Below are 14,331 nucleotides of genomic sequence, written 5' to 3'. Positions count from 1 at the left end.
AGTAATCCAACAGTAATGAATCAGTTAATGAATACAATTAGAATATGTCATCTGCAAGTCTGTTTAGCTTCAAAACCTAATTTGTCCCAAACTACCTGAAAGCAGCTTTTGAGTGGATATGATCTCACATAGCTTAATAGCCCATATAATTCCTACATTCTGTGAACTTGCATTTCAGAACACGATATTAATATGAAAATGACTTTGTGAGTAATGCAAAAGTGACAGTCTTGAACGCTTTGGGGAAACAATTAGGGCGCTTGTTATGAGCTTCAATTAAATACAGCACTGCTTTGGTTTTCGATACAAGCACAAGTTTAATGGGAAACACTTCAGTCATAGCTTGAAATTCTACTGTCATCAATCAGCCTTCATGTACAACAGTGATTACTCTTTTTTTTTTTGCCTTAAGACATAATAAATGGCCTTTGAAAGTATACATCAAAAACAGAACTGAAGTCATGACTGAGAAAATGGGTGGCTTTCCAACTCCCCCCAATGGAAACTCAAATCAATCCAAACGAATGCGGTGTACATCATGTTTAATCAGTAAACTCAATTCAGGTTTGGCAGAGGTACAAAATCTTCCTCTAAAGTACATCAGCTACTCCCCTGCTGCCTATAACAGTTAATAGGGTAAAGAGGCAGGACAGTAAATACCGCTTTCTTCTAGTCTTCTTTTTCCTTTAAGTGTGTGCGTGTGAATCAGTGATTATAGTGTAGGAGTATCCATTAAATGTCAGAAGGCATTACAGATCCCATCATCTAAGTGTAATAATACATAACATACCACCTAAAATGTTATTGTTATTTAATTTTGTTTAATATGAAAATGCTTTCAAGCATTTCATTTTGGATATATGGGCATTGATTCAGGTCATCTCTGTCTGTTTTGAAGGATACTCTCTAACAACAGAACTGAGAGGAGAATTTTAATACCAAAAATAAATAAACTGTTTAAAAAAAGATGCGACTATGCGCCCTTTTCCTCGATGAGTCACCGTGTCGCTGGTTAGCAGCCTCCCACTCGGTCTCTGGGAATGATGCGAAGTTCTGATCCATGCTTAAGGAACACATTTCCTACAGGAAATCAAGAAGAAACAAAAAAAAAAAAAAAAAAAAAAAATGTGGAAAGGGTGAATGTCAATCATGTGGCATTAACAGCAGACATTGAAACAGAGTTTGAAAAACATTGCTATGGATTTAGTAGATTTAATATGCATGCACTGTTTACATCGTTGAGAGGCTAAGGAAATGAAAGTATTGCGTGTAGAAAGAGGACATTTTATCTGCAGATTGCAGGGCACGATAGTAAGGATTGCAGTAGACGTCTTGTATTGTCGTTTGCCCACCTTTTAATACCCTAGGCAACAAACGAGAATGACAGTATAGCCTTTTCCATTATGCATAGTTACAATCCAACTTAAAGGTACTGCTCATCCTTGTCAGTTGTTATTGAAGGGCTAGAGAAATAGAAGCCTGTGTCAGCAACTCTGATCAAAAGATGGGCAAGTAGGCAGCAACTCTTCTGTAATGGAAATTAATAATAAGATCTATACACCTTTGGCCAGAGAACAACACCGTCAGCTATAATTCTGCTACCTTTGATATGACAAAGCAGACGGAGGCTGTTCGTTATAGCGAGAGGACAGTCGCTCGGCTCTAGGGAAAACAACCAGATGCACTGTGGGGTTTCTTCCTGTTATGATGAGAATACATCACAATAGCTCTTTCATAATACTGCCTGGAAGAACAAACTCTTCTATTGAGGATGTTTTTTCTCCCCCCACCAATCGATTGTTCCATTAAGAACTCCTCGCACAGGCTGTAAACAAGAAACATTAAAATTCAAGCCTTAATTACAATTGGCAAGCCGATTGTACTTTTACCTGCTCCCACTTAAAGAGTAACACTGAAAAGAAATGATCATTCAGATATAGCCCTATCCGTAGAGAGAACAAAGCGATCAGCATTGTTATATTTGCATTTTAAAACACTGTTTTAATGAAACAGGTTCCCTGTAAAACATGATATGGAAAGCAGCCAAAATGTTAAAAAAAAAAAAAAATCCATTACTTTATATTACCTATTTAAAATTTGTTTCTAATATTTTAAGTCATAATGGTTGTTAAAATGTGTATCAATTTGATTGTGCAGAGGCAGAAAAAAAGCCTTAAATTACTACACACACACACACATTACATAGCCCCAATAGAATACCATTAATAACTTTGCACTTAATCTGTCAAACTGATATTAATTCCAGTTGATCTGACCAAAGCTCTCTAATAATATATGATCGCTTGCAGCATGGCTACTATTAGATTAAACTGTACCTAAAAGCATATAACATGTACTGACTCCATATATTGTATGTGGGTCAATGGAATGCTTGATTGACAAACGTGCAAATTTGATCTTGGATCTTTTGACACCAGGTTCATTGGAAACACTGAGAAATTTCACTGATGAAAGTGATATAGTATTAAATATAGTAAATACAGAATAAATACTCCCCTAGCTTCTGCCTGATCTATAAGATCCACTTTAAGGTAATTAAGTGTAATTAAGCAGTTAAAGGACAATTAAATAGTATAAATATGCTTTTTTTTTTTACCCTATTTTCTTTGAAACTTATTTGATGCATTACATTCTGGAGCTGAACTATAATTATAAAGCGTCTGGGGAACTGTCGGTATCTTTTTACATACGATATGGGCGTGTCCTGATGGGACAGTTTGGAATTGTGTTTCTTCAAACTTTTCTTCTATTGTCCGTCATAGATATTCCAATTCAACAGCTACATACCCAGGGTACTCTATCCTATATTATCTTAACTCTATCTATAATCATGGGTCTTTGTACTGTATTTGCAACTAACCAGTTAGAAATCTGCAGCATCACGTTGCCTTGAAAATGAGATTCCAATAACATTGCATGTCTTGACAAATACGCTGATGCGGATGTGCACACACTTTGTGTCAACAGAACTGTGCAAATGTAATATTCCTTAAAATTCTGTAGAAATGTTTGCATTCATTCATTATTTATTTCAAGGCTTGCACTGTGATGAGAGAGAGAGTTTCTGAGGGGAGGGGGAGGAGGTGGAGTGCTGCCTGCTGAGAATGACACACAAGCGCCTAGTATAGTCGAGTCAATTAGAAGCAATTAAATAAGGGGCCAATTCAGATGTCGGGCACTTTATAATTCTTTACAATTAAAATGTAGGCTCCAGAAATTGAACACACAAACAAACCGATCAGAATCTTAACACTAATAAGTTAATACTAGTAGTTAGTGTACACATTATAACACACACACAAAAAAAAAGTCAGAAGTCCTTTAGCAGTTGCCTAATGTTAAAATGAAGAACCGTGAGCAAAGTAATTTTCTTCAAAGGTAGAGAAGATATTCATGAAAGGACTGAAGATAATTTTTTATTAAACTTTGAATCTGCTTTCTGACTGCTAGAGATCATAGCCTTGAAAAACCAAGCTTCATTTTTGTGAAGAAACTCATACTCAAGCCTTTGTAGTTCATCCTAATGATATATACAAAAAAAGATTATCATAGTCTGAAGATTTCAAGATTATCTTAATGCCACAAATCAAAGTTAAATTAATTAAATAAGAAATCTAAACAGCAAATTCAAATAAATGAGGCTGCATGCATTAATATTATGTATCCATAAAACCCTTTGCAGTTACACTGTTACAGAAACGCTCTCAGCATCGAGGAAATTAGTATGAAGATTAAACAAACCTGCTGTCTGAGCTGGATTTATTCCAATGCCATCTGTAATAAACAATGTCAAAACATGAATACATCTGTATCGGTGTCTATATCTGTGTATATGTCTAGATTTATAAATCAGTCACTGGATAGTGAGTCAATTAATCCACCCATTAGAACTATAAAGGCAATATAATTGGATACTAGCACTAACATATAGCACTATAAAGATTTTAAACCAGGAAAACTTTTCTACTTTCTCCAAAATCATTGTAAGAATGCACAGAACCCTGGAAATCAATGACATGATATTAAATACATACATGTGAAAGAAAACATTTTTACTAAAGTCTTTCACCTGGTCAGATAATATAATTTAATAGAAGATAATTTAATTTAATATTATACTCTGTGATCTATTGTTCACCTATTGTTCATCTATACATATGCATTAAAAAATAACTTAAAATAAACTTGAAACGTGAAAACATTCTTACCATTTGTAATGATAGCACTTGTTGCTGCTGGGACTTTAAACTGGTGGTGGGGAGGGGGGAGTGGGTGGAGAGAAGAACAAAAAAAAAAGGAAAATATTGAAATTGAATAAAATATCACAGGGTCATACATATAATACAAATGGCAGAAAGTTGACATGCAAAAAGCAAAGACAAACTGGGCATCTCAAACTATTTAGAACAAAATGTAAAGTGACATGGAAAATAATAATCTAATAAAAAAAAAAAAAAAAGCCGAACCTAGACAAGAAATATGAATTGGCTGATTTTTGTTTTGTCTAATTTTATTTTACCTTGAAAGTTCTTTTGCTGAAGGTTCAGTTTTTGGTAAGTCTTAACCCCTAATTTCCCAGATAAAGACCCAGGTACTCTAAATTCCAGACTCTAACGTTTTCTAGTTAAACGTGCACATGATTAATCTCTGGGTTTCACTCTTTTCTGAAACGTAATATGCTTGCGGTTACTGGTTTTGTCGAAGACTTCGCCCTTTATTTCATGCCCATGTTTTCACGACTGAGAAAATACAGATGGCTGGTCTCCGCTGAGCTGCACAGTGCGCAGCCCACACAGAGGAGACTAAATCGCTTAACTCCCCCAGGTATTACCCATGGCTTAAATTGTGAACTGAGCACACAGCAGGGAAGAGAAGATGGCGACATTCTCACAGCGCCAAAGAGGTAATCAAGTGCAATGAAAAAGGACAAGATTTAACCTTGCATTATCTGTCTCTATCTCCATGGCTACCTCTGTCTTTTCTTGATTATTAAAATAAATAAAAAAAACATCATTTTGGAATTACATTTAGTGGATTAAATCCAAAGAGTAGTTATGATGTTGATATACTGATTTATCAGCTCTGGGGCAAGAAATGAAAGAGCTAATTTCAATAGGTATGAGGGAAATATTTCTTAACACTTATTTTTTTAATGTTCATAATCACTCTAAACTGTCTCACCCCCACCATCATACATTTACTTCACTGCTTAATATATATTTACCTAACCCCTGAGATTAAGTTAAATAAGTACATCATCTCTACCAATTCATTATTTTAAACTCAAAAACAAGCAGGAATACTCCATCTTCTATATTTATACTTTTTATTTCTCCAATGTCAGCAAACAATAATCTAGTGATAATATGGCAGCACCAAGATAAGATTTTCATTTTATGGTGCTGTAATTGAATATACCTGCCAATGGCAAATTCTCCTGGAATAAACATTCATCAAAAGGTAGAGTCTTTCATCATTTCAAGCGAGAGATAGAGTGGAGAAGCAACATCGAAATACAATGACCGGTTCAGAGGCAGAAACTCCAAGAAGAGCACTGCAGCTGCACTGATAACTGGGATAAGGGATGGACACAAAAGCACTGAGAAAGCTTTTCTAAAGAGCGATCATATGTCTCATATTCTTACAGTCCCTCTAAACCATCTTCAATATTAACAAGGGGCAGAACAGAATGTGATAACATGGCACATTTTTTTTTTTATGTCCAAGTAAAAACTGGGTTCACTTTAATTCATTTTTCCAAATAGTTCTCTTTGTATACAATTTGAAAACGATTTATAAACAATAGCGAGTGTAGGAGTATGCACTGCACACAAGCTGAAGGTTTTGGCAATTAGGAAGGCGTGCCAAGTGTACTCACCTCTTCCGCTGCAAATTTTAAAACTGCTGTAAACGGTGTGCTATCTGGAACACTTAACCTGAAATACAAGGGGAAAAATATATAGGCTTGAACATTTTCTGTTTATTTAATTAAATTAAGAGAAAACAGTGCCATTAAATGGTACATCTATATTTCTTTCAGTTCTGACTGAAAAAGTTCTGGAAATACTGAGAGTGCTTTATCCAAGTGTCAAACTGGATTTAATAATGACTGTTGTATTAATTGGAATGCCATTGGATAGGTACAGCATGACCTGCATGTGAAAAACAGCTGAGAAGTGTACTTTTATGAATGGGGGGGAGACATCACATCCCTGCAATTCTGTGCTGCTGAAACCCATTACAGAGTAATTGAATAAGAACTCATGTAGATAGCAATCTTTCCAGCAATTAAAAGTGTTAATTAAGTTTGATGTGATTTGATAGGGACAGTGCTGCAAAATCTTACACTTCTAATTAATGAACCCACTCACTGGCTGCACGCGCACACACGCATGCACGCACAATATATGAAGCTGCAGAACAGAAATAAGGCAAGTATGGAGAACAAAAACAGACCCTGGGAAATATTGTATATGCTGACCACAATCTATCAAAACATCCATAATCACACTTTTTACTAGCTAACAAAATATAGCACAGTGTCAGTCTCCAGTCATGGGGGGCCACAGTGTCTGCTGGTTTTTGTTTCAACAGGAGCTCCCAATTATTTAATTACTGTCATTATTGACTCAGGTAGGCTTATCTAAAACTTTCATAATTAATTTGTATAGATGATACCTGATTACTCAACACATTGAACCCACAGACCATTTCTGCATTTGGAGAGAAGTGTTACATTGTTTAATTAGACCAATTAAGGAGCTAGAGCTGGGCTGTAACAAAAACAAGATGACACTGCAGGCCCCCAGGACTGGAGTCTGACACCCCTGGCCTAAAGGAAAGCACTTTAAGTGGGAGTATATAAATCAGGGGTGGCTAACACTAGACCTGGAGAGCCTCAGGGTCTACAAGTTTTTGTTCTATCCAGATCGTTAACTGCTTAATTGAACCAATTGTGGGTCTTAATTAGGCAAAATGTCCCTGTGTGCAAGGCATCCATTGATTGGGAATTTAAAGAGACCTGGAAAACCTGCAGGATTGTGGCTCTCCAGGAACAGGGTTGGCCACCACAAAAGTTGGTTTCTGCAAGCTCTTCTTGATTTGCCTCTCCAGTCCATGCCATAAGTGTTCTGAGAGGTATCTGAGTTCAATGAATCGTGAATTGCTCTGTTATACTCTCAGCCTTGTGCTATGCAGCTATTGTGGAGGTACATGTACGTTACCATGAATACTGGCAATGACAGTGGGGGGGAGTGACCGTAAAATTATACATATGGAATTTGAAACTGTTTTATTAATACATACATACACACACAGTGTTGGCTTAAAGGTGCATGGAACTGTAGCCTATACCTACTGCTGACAAACTTCAAGTTATATGGCTCTTCAGTTCTCTCTCTCATGGACAGTTACATGCCTTGTGAATTTTAAGTACATAACAAAATAACCATTTTCAGATGTACAAAGCAGATGATGGTGAAAAACGATTAAAAACTACAACAGCATTTCTATCTAAACTTGTTGATTTATTCTTACATTAAAATTTGTTTAACGTGTTGGAACCGACCAACAATACAACGTGAGTTAGGCAGCATGTTAAAGAAAGCGCCAGTATAAGTATGAAGACAACATATGTAAACACTGGAGCTCAGGAAAACGATGCGTGACCACTCTGTCTAACTGCATACAAAACTAGTAACACAAACACTCATCTCTTTGCATACATCTGGTTTATAGCCACAGTGACAGTCATGCAGATTTGTATCAATAAAGCACAGATCAGCAGTACATTTGCTGATCAGTCACTTACACTTTGTAGGGTAGTCTAGGGTCCGAAGTCAGGGTGATTTTAAACGTTACCTTTGACCTAAGGGAAGTAAGGTATACAGTTACATTTACAATAAAATGCTGACATTTTCTAATACACCCCTCCCCCCCACCATGACAAGTGTACAGTTGTAAAATATACACCTGAACTTACATGTTTCCAGTGCCTGTGTCCACCTGTCAGCTCTCCGCACACAGCCCTAGCCAAACCAGGAAGTGAGGGGCGCACGGACTTACACGTCATCTTTCCGATACGATCATCTCTTTGGAAAATGCTGCTAGTACTTTGATGTGATTAATTTATTTAGCACGTAAAACGAGAATATGTCTATTGGTTATATTATTACTGAATTGGTATTAATTACATCCTCTGTAGTTTCGATATGTTGTCAGAAAATATTCATTTCCGAGCAGGCAGATCCTTCGGTTCCTATAATCCGCTGTACCGTATAATCAGGAAGAGAGGCGCATATGTTTTATGTGTGGGGAGGCGTGCTCAGTCAATATTTCCCGAAATGTGACCAAACGTTAGTTTGAGTAGATGCGACTGTGCTGTATTGAAATACGTGGTGAGTTCCTGTATTATGGCCATTACCTAAAAGTAAAAAGATTAAAAGTTGCATAAAACAACATGGCTGCCATGAGCCAATCACATTTTAGATGTAGATTGCTATTTAACACTATTTAAGTAGGATAAATGTATATAGTGAAGGAAACTATGGACCAAAGTACACTTTCCCAAAATACTGCTCCATCCCTCGACCTTTGCACGTGTTACCTCAATGATCTGTTTGAACTAAGTCAGATACTGGTTTACTTATTTTATGTTTATTATAATCATAACATTGCATAATTTATACTATAAAAGGTTCTGGGTGGGGGTTTATGTATATGTATGGTGATTTTTTTGTTTTTGTTATTTCCATATATTCTTACATAAAATAAACATTTGTTCACAGCAGCAACAAGAATGATCCATCATGTAATAACTGTCAACTCCATTCACACTGATCCACAGAGTAAAAAAAAAAGTTTCTCAAACTGCAAAAATCGAAACAAAGTTACTATACTCATACTTTTCTTCTTGATTTATACATATTTAGCAATTAACATTTCATATCTGTTTTTTGTTGTTTTAAATTATTATTTGGACACCATTACGTTATAAGATCGAAACAAATACCAAATGGATCAAATTTACAAAGACATCCCCCTAGGAGCACAAATAAACTTTTCAGATATTAAGATAAATATGACAATAGGATTTCAAAACAAACAAACAACCAAAAAAAAAGTTGTGTGGAGACATATAGCCCAACCCAACCTTACAGAAATAATGAGACCATTTTGGAACTATTTTTCATAAGATCAATACATTTTATTTGTTATCTTATTCCACTTGTTTTAAGATTAAGATCAAAACAATCTCTTTAACTATTTTATTGTAGTTGACAGCTGATTTAAAACTAAATATAATGCCAAAGAATAAGCACAGATGATTGTTTTAAAAAATATATATCTGGGAGCCTTAGTCTTTGTGAAACCGTAAACAGCTAGAATGAAATGGTTTCTTCTGTTTTTTGATCACTATATGTCTTTTTTACTGAACAAATGCAGAAGGAGGGGGTCATATGGGGACCTGCATTTGGGGGGGTGCCATTCATGCCCACACATAATTTCCCTGAACCAAAGGTAAATACATTTAATGTTTTATTGCTTTTTTTTAATGGCGTAAAACATTGAATTAAATACATTTAATTAAAACACAAGTGTTCATCTTGAACATTTCCTACAAAAATAAGTATTATATATTATATGTATATTATGTGCCCATATTTAAATTCTGAAATTGAAGTCTAAGATATAAATATGCTTGTTTTTAAACAGGTTTTCCTGTATTTTTCTTGACTTCAAAAAGGCGTTCATCTTCCACATACTTCATCAGATAAATATAATGGCAAAGGCACTAGGCCTATATTTTATTTTCAGTTTTGTGTTAGAATATGAAGGTTGTAAAATAAGAACATACTATCTGATCTGATGCAAAGAAAATCTAATTGTATAGCTGTTTGTTGACATTAATGGAAGTAGTAGTAGCTATAAAAACGTATTAGTCATCTGGTATTTTGTAAGGAAGAAGCTGTAAATAAAACAAAAATATGAGTTTGTCTGAGAAATGTAGGAAGAACACATCCATTTATGTCTGTCCAAGTCTTTACACCAAAAGAACACCATAACACTTAGGTTACATGTGAAAATCTATTGTTATCACCCTTGCTGAAGTATCAGGGATGATGTTTTGTCTTGTTTCATTGGTTTAATTGGTTGAAAAATTGGAATACAAAGTTGCTGTTTTGTTTTTGTTACTTTATGGAAGGTTATGGAAGGGTCACTTTAGTTCATGTGAGTTATTTTTATATTCTGTACTGGACTGTACTGGATAAATCCTAAAAGCACTCTCCTTTGAGGATCACATAAGAGCACTACAATGTGGTCATCCATACATGGTCCACTGTCTTTGCTTTACAGTAAGCACAGCAAGAAGAGATTTAACAGATGCCACCATTCAATATTATTAAGAAGCAGCTTTTTAATCTACAAAATTACAATTGAATGTACCCTTCAGTACAGTACATATCAGTACAGTATGAGTGAAAGGAATAGTTCCATAATATTGCGAATATCTCCCCATTCTTTACAAATATTGCTAATGTGTATTACTGATAACTTTGTATGATTATGGAGTTTTACAGCTTTTTGCTCCAGAAAAATATGAATTTGCTAATCCAAAGACAACATAGGGGGGAAAAATAAATTATCTTCTTCTTCTTCTTAATACTATTTGTGTGTAACTCTATAAAAACAATCCTAATGGTTTAAACTCACCCAAACGATGTTTTCACACATTTACCACTCTTTTCTCCTACATACTTGAAAGTGAATGATTTAAGGAGAATTTGAATATCTTCAAATCTACAGTGTGCTTCTTTACAATGTAAGGTCATTCTTTAATGGTCTTGGAAAACTGCCATGCCTCATAACCACTAGATGGAGGCATCCAGAATTTACTCTGGCTCTGATGGACAATGCATCTTGTATGCGATCTTGAATACCTCTATCTTGTACTTTAAATAATCAGATTGATTGGTTAACTGCATTTCTTGTGTGAACTCCTATTTAATCAATTAAAACGTAGAAGAGGAGTGAATGGATCGTTATGTTCTCCAGAACTGGCAGTTCAGCTACAAAGATTAAATCCTCTGTGACCAATAGCACGCCTATATACCGGCCCTGATGTGGACCATAAAATTAATAGAGCTGATGGTTTCTCATTTAGAGAGGCCTTTTCAGCTCAGTGATAATGGGGACTGGACTGTTTGGAGAAGACATTACACCAAGGTCCTGTCTGCTTAATTGATGCTAATGTCCACAAAGAATGCAGGTTGCTATTAAAGCAGTCATAGCAAGAACAAGGAGTTTGAAATGATGCCAGCCTAGTCATTAGAATACAATGATGCACTAAACTCTTAATTCCATTGGAATCTAATATTTTCAGATTATTTTTCTAAGTTGTCTTTTATTTAAATTGTTATCATCGTCAAAAGTCTTGGTTGATCCACTTGTGAATGAAGGCCTCCCCAGATTCTTCCTCAAACAGTTTTTAGTGTCAACCATATCTGCTAGTATATAATAGTATTATAATAATATAATAAACAGCCCAATTTGTAAGGCAATGCAAAGCCATAGGGCTTCCTGGAAGTCATAAAGGAATCCTATTATGATTGTACAATTCTATACTCTGCTAGACTGTACTCAGCATATACTGACTTATACTGGGATGTGCACCGATCCATCTACTTTCACTGTAATTGTCTTATTTAAGCGAAACAATATTGCAAAATGCATTTATCACAGTACATAGGCTACATGATGAAATCTAATGTACTTTCATACCTAAAAATAGCTATCGTACGGTGCGTCATAAAAGCAATCATATGACTGAAACTTCTGTTTTTTGATCGCGTATTTCACACATTTAAATTCTCTCGGCAGGCTTTGCAATTAACTGATGATTATAAAGTATCACCAGGCACTATAAATGGAAACCCCAAGGAATTTATTCCAGTTCAGTTAACAGAATAATATACTTTGCTGAGCTCTCAAAAGCCATGGAAGTGGTGGTTTAAACTGTAGCAAATTCTCCATGGGCGCTGGATTACTACTGTTTGTCATTTCTCAGTGTTTCTTATGTGTCTTATTGAGATATTGCAAAACTGTTTCATGTAGAATTCATGTTCTTGGTGGCTACCAAAGCTAGTTAGTGCTAATTTTAAACACCAGACTAAAGAATGAAGCAATATCTTGCCAGTAATGAAAAGCAATTATCCACATAATTCCTTAACTGAAGTATATTGGCCAAGTTACATTAAGGATTCCAAGCTTGCCCCTGTAAAATGTCATGTCTTTTTTATTTTTTTAATCCATTCCCCAAGATCACAAAAATAACAGGGTGATTTTCACAGCTGCTCCTAAACCCCATTGCTCCATTTAATAAGTGCCATTGTGACCTGTTTAAAGGAGCAAATCGAAACATAAAATAATTGTATTACAGACAAAGACAGGGTGAATATATTATTATATGAATATGTAAATATAGTAAATTAAGTATATGGACATGATTTATGATAATTTATTTCTTTTTATTATTGTAATTAATTACTGTGTCTCTCAGTGCAACACAAAACATATGCCCCCTTTTTAAAACAAACTTGTACTTGTTCTGAGCTGGCTCACAGTTTAACACACTTGGGTATTTGTTTATTTTAAGAAGTGTTATATATCCTTCATTTAGGAAGGTGTTTAAACCAAATCGGTCTAGTTTGTAGCTGTAATGTTAAGCAGCTGCTTGTGATATCACTCAGATTTAGAACCCTTTATTGACTGGGTGCCCATGTGGTACATAACAATGCTTAATTAGATTCCCATCATACACTGAATTGCGTAAACAACAGCCAATTGAAAATGAATAAAAATGCTAGATTTTCGAGCGTCTGAATTTCAAAGGCACTTTGGAAAAGATCTTAAAGTTTGTATGCACATATTTTCAATGTCTTGACAATTGAACTGAAAAACAGGTATTTTATTGTAGTTGTTTTGCACATTCAGGAGAACAACTCAAAAACAAGTTTTTTTTTCTTACCTTGCAACATAATATTACATTGTTTTCAGTAACTACGATTAATTTAGTTATGGTTAGTTAATCACAGTTGGAAAACAATACTTTTTACCTGTAAACATTACCTTTGCTTTACTTGCTCATTCATCAATATAGGCAATTATTTAAATGTCTGTCATTTCTAAAATAGAATTGTTTTCTCAGTCAGAAAGACTTTAAAAACTAAGCTTTGTATCTTAAAAAAGCTTGAAAACCTACTGTTTTGAGTACCCTATACAAAAGGTACACAGGTATCATTCTTACTGTTGATCTGTAAATCAAATTTAAGCAGCCCTGTCTCGATTTTTTTATAAATGTCCATAACATTTAAATAAAATTAAAGGAATCAGAAAAAAAAAGCCAGCAGTGTTCAATTCAAGGTGGAGTAAAATAAACGGATAATGAACTTCATTAATTAATTACTGACATTTGTGTGATAGTGTTTTATTCATTATAGTTCATGATAATAAGACTATTTTCCCATGTTGTCATTACAGTCCTACCTTCTTCTCTCTGTAGTTCTGCCTTCACCCGTAATAGCTTTTTCTTCAAACCCTTTATATCACAATTCCTCAGAGACCTATTATCTTTTCTGTGTGTGTATTTAAAGCACCCCAGCACAGTGTCAGTCTTCTCAGAGGCCTCTGTAAACAAGAAATGCAAATAATAAACCAACAAATAATTAGTAAAAGGAGATCTCGCAACATTTTCACTCCATATTCCCAGAATCAAAAATCAAGGAGAGTCCAGATATCCTTTCACAGTTTATAAACAACTGCTTACCTAGACTTCTATGGAAGTTTGTTTCAGCCCTAGAAGTAAAACACATATGCTTTCTGTTGTGTATGTATCTTCATAAATATATTTCACTCAATATGAAATGACGTTTAACTCTTTTATTGTAATAACAGAACGTACTTAACTGGAACAACTGTGTTTATCTGCGCATGCTCTGATATAGTAGACGGTGCTTACATCAGCTAAATGTAACAGTTAACCCTTAAGCTTCTGAGCGATAGCACAACATAACAGTCCTCCCATCGTAGCTAAAAAGTAGGCAGATAACTTTATTTATTATTATTTTTTTATAAGTTGAGATTGTGAGGGGCATTCCTCACCCTAACAGGATATCTCCTCTCACTAACAATGACTGCCTCAGGTGTGCTCGCAGCAGGTGGACTCTCAGAGCAGTCTTCCGGTGCACTAACAGTTTCTGTACCTGACGTTGCCTTGGGTGGCGATGGTGTTGGTGGCAGCAAGAATTCCTC

General features: G+C 35.2%; 1 protein-coding gene across 1 annotated transcript; it reads right to left on the bottom strand.

Annotated features, from left to right (window-relative positions):
- Positions 1-292: 292 nt before the first annotated feature.
- On the bottom strand, positions 293-8,265 carry ufm1 (ubiquitin-fold modifier 1). Its single transcript, XM_066699796.1, has 6 exons — positions 8,003-8,265; positions 7,832-7,888; positions 5,900-5,957; positions 4,230-4,269; positions 3,763-3,795; positions 293-1,080 (listed from the first exon to the last, which is right to left on the bottom strand). Coding segments are annotated over exons 1-6 (258 nt in total). The 5' UTR covers positions 8,005-8,265; the 3' UTR covers positions 293-1,012.
- Between the last annotated feature and the right edge of the window lie 6,066 nt (positions 8,266-14,331).

The sequence above is a fragment of the Amia ocellicauda genome, chromosome 3 (genome assembly GCF_036373705.1).
Source record: "Amia ocellicauda isolate fAmiCal2 chromosome 3, fAmiCal2.hap1, whole genome shotgun sequence".
In the NCBI taxonomy this organism is placed as follows: Eukaryota; Metazoa; Chordata; class Actinopteri; order Amiiformes; family Amiidae; genus Amia; species Amia ocellicauda.
The sequence above is the reverse complement of the archived record's forward strand: the minus strand, read 5'-3'. Positions and strand labels throughout refer to the sequence as shown.

What these genes read in the sequence shown, in the direction of transcription:
- ufm1 (XM_066699796.1), bottom strand. An exon ending in CCTAGACTACCCTACAAAGT is followed by an intron (nt 5,958 to 7,831) that starts GTAAGTGACTGA and finishes CTTGTATTTCAG; the next exon opens with GTTAAGTGTTCCAGATAGCA. An exon ending in TAAAATTTGCAGCGGAAGAG is followed by an intron (nt 4,270 to 5,899) that starts GTGAGTACACTT and finishes CCCCACCACCAG; the next exon opens with TTTAAAGTCCCAGCAGCAAC.